An 8,636-nucleotide genomic window follows, 5' to 3' on the forward strand; every position below is an offset into this window, starting at 1 on the left:
CGAATTTCGTAGCAGCGTTGACTACGAAACCCACAACAAGATTGTCCCAAAGCCCAGAAAAGCCAAATTAGAGGTTTAGAGTTTGAACACCAAATTAATGAACCAACAAACCCAATAAGATCGTTGCTTGAAAGACCCATTGATTACACAATTCAAGACTTGCATCCGAGTTGTAGACGTCACAAGAATTACAATCCTTGATAAGTTCCAGTTGTCAATGGATAATGGAGAAGAAAGCACAATAGTCTCTCTATTAAAATTCTCTCAAATTAATGTATAAAGTGTCGAAGGTTACAATGAAAGAAAATAATCTATATTTACACTAGACTCAAAACCCCTAGAAAATCTAGTGAAAATTGTGCAAAACTCGTCCAAGATTACATTGATATGGAAAAGAAATAAAATGTTGCAAAATATGGAAAAAAATCGGAAAAGGAAATTTTTTGACCTCGATTCATTGGAACTAGCCCCGATAATTCCCTGCCTCTATGTATGCGGTCGTGACCCCTATTGCACTATGCGACCGCATAGTAGTCCGATTGGCCTCCAACTTCGTCTGTTTGTATTGAATTGATCCATTTTGTTTCGGCTCTCGGCCCGAACATGAAAGTTGTCTCGTTTTGCGTCCCGAACATCATCTCATGAATAGTTGACTGAACTAATAATCCCATCGCTTGTTTCATCCGCTTTGATCTTGATCGCGTCATCGGTCCGTCTTGGATTATCTACGTGTCTCGTTCCGCACTTGCCTTCGTCGGGCTTGACTCCTAGATCACAATATATATATATAAATATATAAATATATATATATATATATATATATATATACACACACACACACACACATAGACATTTTTAATTATTTTTTTTATTTTTTTTTCTCTCTACTATGATGCATAAAAAGGAGGCTTGCCCTAATACCTTTTATGCAGACCTAATACATGTGCAAATTTTCCAAAGTACGCCAATTACACTTAAAAAATTTGCGGCCAATGATTATACAATAGTCTCCATACATCCAACAGACATTGACACATGCCCCACATTTGTGTGCCATTTAAATTATCTGCCTTATTTGTTTGTTTGGGGCATCAGAAAAATTTACATACGACCGTTTAACTTGGGTAATATTGCATTGATATTTAAGAACTCTTTGGTGAATGTTGAGCTATAATTTACTTTGTAGAAGAGGGTGAAAAGCTAGAAAAGCTTGTTATGATCATAGAATTGAAAGTTTTCCTAGATTAGAAATGTGACAATGATTTGTTGTCCATTAATTGCCACATGTACTCCTTTTCTTTTTCGGTTATTCATACCTTTTCAAGGTTAAAATTATTTGTTTGCTTTGGAATTTACCTGAGTCATCATCTGTTTCCTTATTGTGGCGGTTTTGTCGCCTGCAGATTGCAAGCATCTTTGTCCCTGTGGTTGTGACACTGGCATTGTTGACATTACTAGGATGGTATGCTTGCTTGGGGCAAACTAATCTGTAGAGAATTTTTTAGTGGTTAATAATTGATATTAATTCTTGTCGAGGTTGCATTTCTGTGACTTGCTTTTCCATAAATTCACAGGTATGTTGCTGGATTTCTCAGATCCTACCCCAAAGAGTGGTTGCCAGAAAATAGCAACTATTTTATTTTTTCCCTCATGTTTGCTATATCAGTCGTGGTAATTGCTTGCCCATGTGCACTTGGACTGGCCACCCCTACTGCTGTCATGGTTGCAACAGGGATTGGAGCTAACAACGGTGTACTCATCAAAGGAGGAGATGCCTTAGAGAGGGCACAAAAGGTCAATTACGTGGTATTTGATAAGACAGGCACCTTAACCCAGGGAAAAGCCTCAGTTACAACAGCAAAAGTTTTCTCAGGAAAGGATCGCAGTGAATTTCTTAAATTAGTGGCTTCAGCTGAGGTAACTAACATCCTCTTTGTTGATAGAGAAGCATTGCCCTGATCACAAATGGAAATTCTTGATTTAATTACAAGAGAACTCTATGAATATTTTTATGCCACTCTGTTCCTCTTTCTCCAGTCACGAGGAGAAAAAGCCTGCAGGGAGAAAGAAAAACATTTACAGTTTCAAATTTCACTGATACCTTTCCTGGGAATGGAGTCTCTTCTGCCCATGGGTAGCAGAATTATGTAATTCCCAACAGTGATTGAAAACTGAATATTATTGTTGGTAGTTTTAATTGATGATTGTCATTTAAAAGAAAAAAGCTTGTACACCGATAAGTGTTCTTTATATAAATAAACCACTCTAGGTGGCATGTTTTATTATTGACAAAAATAAGGCAATGCAAGAAAATATAAACTTACGCCATCTAGAGACAGTGTCACAGAGAGTACAGTGATAAGCTGAAGTACTACACTTCATGTGTCCTCGTCACACGTCACCGTAAGCTGAATACAGAGTCTATTCAGCTCTTGGTCAATTTCGGACCCACTGCTTGAAGGAGATCGTGTTAATTTATTACTGCAAATTTATACGCTGATACGCTTCTTTTTTTCTTTTTTCCCAGGCCTGCAGTGAGCATCCTTTGGCAAAGGCAATACTCGAATATGCCTGTCATTTCCATTTTTTTGATGAAGCTTCCACTATGAAGGAGGTCCAAAATCATGTCCTGGAGTCTAAGTTCTCTGGGTGGCTTCTCGGTGTCTCGGATTTTTCAGCCTTGCCTGGAAGAGGCATTAAGTGCTTTATTGATGGAAAGCATGTTTTGGTGAGTTTCTTAACACAAATGTGCATGTTGTGATTGCAGAATGGAAGAAGTTTTGTTGTTTCCTATATTTGATGACAAGGAATTTGTTTCTGTACTTGTTTATCCTCATCAAGGTTTGAATGCACTGAACAGGTTGGTAACCGGAAGCTGATGACTGAGAATCAGGTGACTATTTCGAGTGATGTGGAAAATTTTATTGTAGGGTTGGAGGAAAGTGCCGAGACTGGAATACTTGTGGCATATGATAATGAACTAATTGGTGTTCTTGGGGTAGCAGATCCGCTAAAGAGAGAAGCTGCTGTTGTTATAGAGGGCCTCGTGAAAATGGGTGTTAATCCTGTCATGGTTACTGGGGATAATTGGAGAACAGCTCTGGCTGTTGCCAAGGAGGTTTTATCTTGTTCCTTTTTCTTTCATATATTTGGTTTTTTCTGTTACTGAGTTTGGGGAGGAGTTTTAACTCTTTTTCCTAGAGCTATCGTCTACAACTGAGCTCACTTTTGCCTGTGTGTAATTTTTTCATTTATCTATCAATGTGTCCCAATTTTGCAGAATCTGAAGTATTTGAGAAATTAATATAATCTCTTTTTTAATTGATATATTAAATATCATTTACAATTGATTATATAAATTGCATAGGAGAAATAAATAAAAAAAGAAATAACTAATTGATAATTACCAGAAAAGTAATCTCCTAAAATATCTTCCAAGATATTCACTTATTAAAGCTAACTTAAAATCCTACAGCGCTTATTCATGTTGATTTAATAGACTTTTCCAATAGAATCACATCCTTTTTTGCTGTGCAGGTTGGCATTAGAGATGTTAGGGCAGAGGTGATGCCTGTTGGAAAAGCAGACGTTATTCGTTCATACCAGAAAGGCAGAAATGTAGTTGCAATGGTGGGTGACGGCATTAACGATTCTCCTGCCTTGGCTGCTGCTGACGTTGGTATGGCAATCGGGGCAGGGACAGATATTGCAATAGAAGCTGCCGACTATGTGCTGATGAGGAATAATTTAGAAGACGTCATCACAGCTATTGATCTTTCAAGAAAGACTTTCGCCAGGATTAGGTTGAATTATGTATTTGCCATGGCTTACAATGTGATAGCTATCCCAGTTGCTGCTGGGGTTTTATTTCCTTGGCTAAAAGTGAAGTTGCCACCATGGGTATCAGGTGCATGCATGGCGTTGTCATCCGTGAGTGTCGTATGCTCTTCTTTGCTTCTTAGGAGATATAAAAAACCCAGGCTTACAACTATTCTGGAAATCACCGTAGACTAGTAATTCCAATTTAAAGGGGAGAAAATTGAAACATATGTTACCTTAGAAAGCCAACCGGAAATTAATGATAGTTTACAATGCCCAATTTTGTGTATAATTTCACATTCTTTTCCTTTCACTTTCCTCTTCTTCCGTTATAAACTCGCTCGTGTAATCCAATTTACATATTGTCTTTTATGTTATAATGTTATGTAGCACTACTGTGCCTAGTACCATGCAGTGGATCCCAGTGACTACATGAAGTTGGGATGCTTTTGATTTTAGTGAACAATATAGCTATGGGTCGACTACCATCGAGATAGGTGTTATATAGCATTATTCTTCTCGTTAATCCCTGTTTGTCAACCAATATTTGGATAAAATGGAGTTTTGAATGGTGAGTTTTTGGAGAATGTGTGGTTGAAAAGTGGAAAAAAATTTGGGTTTACGTGCAGAATATTTTATCGTGTGAATATGTAGAATTTTTTCTTTTTGAAATAATGGTTGTCAAACAGGGGCTAAATAAGATCAGGTGCACATGGAACTAGGCCAAAATCCATTAAACAAGTGCTGAATGAACACGAGCAAAGCACTTGTCACTGAGCATGCCTTAACGCAAACTACCATTGCAATCGAACTTAAAACACTGATTCTGGGAATTGAGAGGAATTAGTTAATAGAACAGGTATACCATAGACTTTTGATGGAAAGCTAATATTCAAGACTTGCCGCATATCTTAGAGGTTGGAGGCCAATATTGGAAATAAATATTGTCAACTTGTGAAAAGTACCGAAACGTATGAAAATAGGGGATAGAGATTCCTAGAGTTTGTTCAATTACTTGAGTTTCATAAACGCTTCCTATCACTTAGGTAGGTTAATTAGTTAATCTTAAATTGTTAACATAATGCTAACGAGGAACTAGATATATTCATAGTTGAGTTTGATCCGGTGGAATAAGTCATATTATATTGAAAGAGGCATGGTAGAAGTTTGGAGAATCAATGAAGAGTGGTGCAAAATCAACTCAAGACAAGTAAGATATCAAAATCTTTATTCAGAGTGTCATGAAGTATCGCTACAAAAGTTGGTCTAGCGCTATAAGCAAGCACTTATTAGGAAATCAATTTTCTTACCCTTTTATTTACTATGGTTTTAGTAATTACATATCATGTAATGAGTTAGGATTGCATTTACAGTTTGCGATCTCTCAATATTTTAAGATACCATTCCTATCATAACAATCATTGCCAAATTTTCCTCATTCCACACTTTCAATTGATATAAAATTAGCTTTAACTCCTGTATGATAATTTTGGTAATTGCTTTTCTTTGTGATCTAAAACTTACTGTGTCTGTCTTACTGTGAACAAACTTTTGTGAAATAACTGACCATTATTTTGTACAACCCTAAAATTTGGTTGTATAAATTCCTGACGTCTTATATGACCTATATACATATTTTTTGCTCAAATTTTAAAGCACGACTTCTGTAAAAATTTGAATTGGATATTTTTAATGGCGAAGGGGACTCCAGCCTCTGGTGCCTGAAAATAAGGGCAATTGTACTTTAACAAAAATGTGCAAAGGCCATTGATGAGTCATGGCCAACTGATCTTGAAGAAAGTAAGAAAATTTAACTTGATGAAATTGCATGTAGTTCTCTCTTTCTGCATTTATCTGATAGTGTGCTTAGAAAAATTGGTGAAACCAAAACAGCTATTGAATTGTGGAAAAATATTAGAAGATACCTATTTGAATAAAACTACATCAAATAAAGTGTATCATCTGAAACAATTCTTTCGTTTTAAATTGGACCTAATACGAACCACGTAGCAATTGAAACTATGGAATTCACGATAGATTACATCAAACTCAAGAATCAACGTTTGGAAAATGTTCGACCCGATAAATTATTAAACCAAAGAAACAAAGACAATCGCAAAAAATATCTTGACCCCGTGATCACAAAACTTACAAACCTTATTTGAATAGTTGAATGCCACAAGAAATTAATCATTGATAAATTCGAAAATTAATTCAATGAAGAATGAGTTGAAAGCAAATATGCTTCTCAATAATCTCTCTCAAATTTTGTGTTTTACAATGAAAAGAACTAGTCTCATTTATAGGTAACTCATGAAAACCCTAATTAAAACGGAATTAAAGTCTAAAAATACCGGAAGATACCATAAAATAGAGTATTAATTAAAATAGGAAATTACGCAAAGTTTGGAAAATTCGCGTCCCAAATTTGTACTATTAGGCAGCTTGTAGAGGTTGCGATCGCATAGGCCAGCCTTTAACCTACAGTATGTTCTCAGTATATATCTATGTGGCTGCATGCATAGATACACTATGCTGTCGCACAAGGTTAAGTCTCAGCTCCTTCCTCCCCTGCTTGAATCAAGTTGATTCATTATGTTTCTTCTTTCATATCCAGCACGAAATTTATCCTTTTGCTTGTTGTGATTGATGTTTCATTCACTATAGCTTGAACAAGTAATCACATGGCTTCTTTAACCTTCTTTGCTCGTGACCTAGTCATTGGTCCTTTCTCCGTAATCAACGAATCATTGTCATTGCTAGCTTTCGTATCATGAATCTCATTATTTCCTCACTCTTCAAAAGGATTCATGCTCGAACATCCACCGCATCAAACAAGGAAAGATAAAAAAACATCGAAAGTAGTATAAATGTTATACTCGCCTGGAAGATCCAATTTATAGGCGTTGTCATTGATATTTTCAATCACTTGAAACGGTCCATCTCCTCTTGGTTACAATTTTGACTTCCTTTGAGTCGGAATGCGTTCTTTTCTCATATGCACCCAAACCCAATTTTCTTGTTCAAATATAATGCGCCTTTACCCTTTATTTTTCTTGAGAAGCATAATGCTCATTTTTTCTTCTTAATCTGGCATCGTAACTTCTCATTAAGATATCTTACCTAGCCACCTTTCTCATCAACAAATAAATGAATTAACTCCAAAAGTGTTAGTGGATTAAAACTATAAACAATTTCAAATGGAGTATAAGAAGTAGTAGAATGCGTGGCCATATTATATGCAAATTCTATGAATGATAAGCATTCCTCCCAACTCTTCAAGTTCTTATTGATTATAGTGCGTAATAATTGTATCATTGTCCTATTAACAACCTCAATTTGTCCATCCATTTGTGGATAACAAGTAGTAGAGAATAATAGCTTAGTCCTTAATTTACTCCATAAAATTTCCAAAAATAGCTAAGGAACTTAACATCTTGATCCAATACAATATTCATAGGTAGCCCATGTAAATGCACTACTTTCTTAAAGAATAATTCAGCAACATTAGTGGCATCATTAGTTTTATGACATGAAATGAAATGTACTATATTACTAAACCTATCTACTACTACAAAAATGGAATCTTTTCCTTTCTTAATCCTAGTAAAAGTCCATAGTATATCAAACCAAGGCTTACTAGGGACGAGTAATGGAGTATATAAGCTTTGAGGTAAGATCGTAGACTTAGCCTTTTTACAAATGATGCATCTACTACAAATTTGATCAACGTCAACCTTTATCTTAGGCCAATAAAAGTGTTCATTTAACATATACAAGGTCTTCTTAACTCTAAAGAGACCTATTAAACCTCCACTATGTGCTTTAGGTACTAGCAACTCTCTCATTGAACACCTAGATATACATAACTTAATTCTCTTGAAATAAATATCCATCATGCGTAAAGAACCTATGTATGACACTTTTGTCACATGATTCGCATATATTAGAAAAGTACAAGTCATTAGTATACATGTCCTTAACATATTCAGTTCCTAGCAATTTGACACTTAAAGAAATTAATAGTACATATCTTCTGGACAATGCATCAGCTACCGCATTTTCTTTACATTGTTTTTACTGAATAACATGAGGAAATGTCTTAATGAACTTCATCCACCTTGCATACCTCTTGTTTATTTTTTCTTGTCCCTTTAAATTCTTTAAAGACTCATGATTTGTGTGAATCACGAACTCCTTTAGCCATAAATAATGCTGTCATGTCTCTAAAGCTCGAACAAGTGCATATAACTCCTTGTCACGTGTAGGATAATTGAGAGCTGCTCTACTTAACTTTTCACTGAAGTAAGCTATGAGCCTTCGTTCCTGCATCAAGACAGCTCAAATACCTATTCTTGAGACATCACATTGAATCTCAAAAGTATTGTTAAAGTTAGGTAGTGATAAAACCAGTGCAGTTCAACCTATCCTTTTTAGTATTAAAAGTATGTTTTCGTTCAATGCTCTAATAAAATCCTACACTTTTCTTTACAATCTCCGTGAGAGGTGTGTCAATTGTGTTAAAAATTTTAATAGAATGCCTATAGAAGCTAGCTGAACCATGAAAGCTTCTTACCTCAATTATGCTTTTAGATGTCAGCTATTCCTTAATAGCTTTGATTTTCTCCTCATCCACTTCAATTCCCTTCTCACTAATAACATAACTAAGAAAAACAACGTTTTCCATACAAATCTACACTTTTTAAAGTTAGTACAAAGTTGCTCTTGTCTTAAGACCACAAGCATCTATATGCTCATTTAAATTCTTACTATATACCAAGATGTCATCGAAGTAAACTACTACGAATTTACTTATA

The 8,636-nt window shown here is 35.4% G+C and overlaps 1 protein-coding gene across 1 annotated transcript in view; it reads left to right on the forward strand.

The window, feature by feature from the left end:
- LOC111370434 (copper-transporting ATPase RAN1) overlaps positions 1 to 4,229 on the forward strand; it is an 8,299-nt gene extending 4,070 nt beyond the window's left edge. The window contains exons 5-9 of the mRNA XM_022992135.1: positions 1,404 to 1,462; positions 1,575 to 1,917; positions 2,528 to 2,728; positions 2,861 to 3,118; positions 3,538 to 4,229. Coding sequence (XP_022847903.1) covers positions 1,404 to 1,462; positions 1,575 to 1,917; positions 2,528 to 2,728; positions 2,861 to 3,118; positions 3,538 to 4,014 — 1,338 coding nt within the window. The 3' untranslated portion in view covers positions 4,015 to 4,229. The remainder of the gene's footprint in view (positions 1 to 1,403; positions 1,463 to 1,574; positions 1,918 to 2,527; positions 2,729 to 2,860; positions 3,119 to 3,537) is intronic.
- Positions 4,230 to 8,636: the final 4,407 nt, after the last annotated feature.

The sequence above is a fragment of the Olea europaea genome, chromosome 21 (assembly GCF_002742605.1).
Source record: "Olea europaea var. sylvestris chromosome 21, O_europaea_v1, whole genome shotgun sequence".
In the NCBI taxonomy this organism is placed as follows: domain Eukaryota; kingdom Viridiplantae; phylum Streptophyta; class Magnoliopsida; order Lamiales; family Oleaceae; genus Olea; species Olea europaea.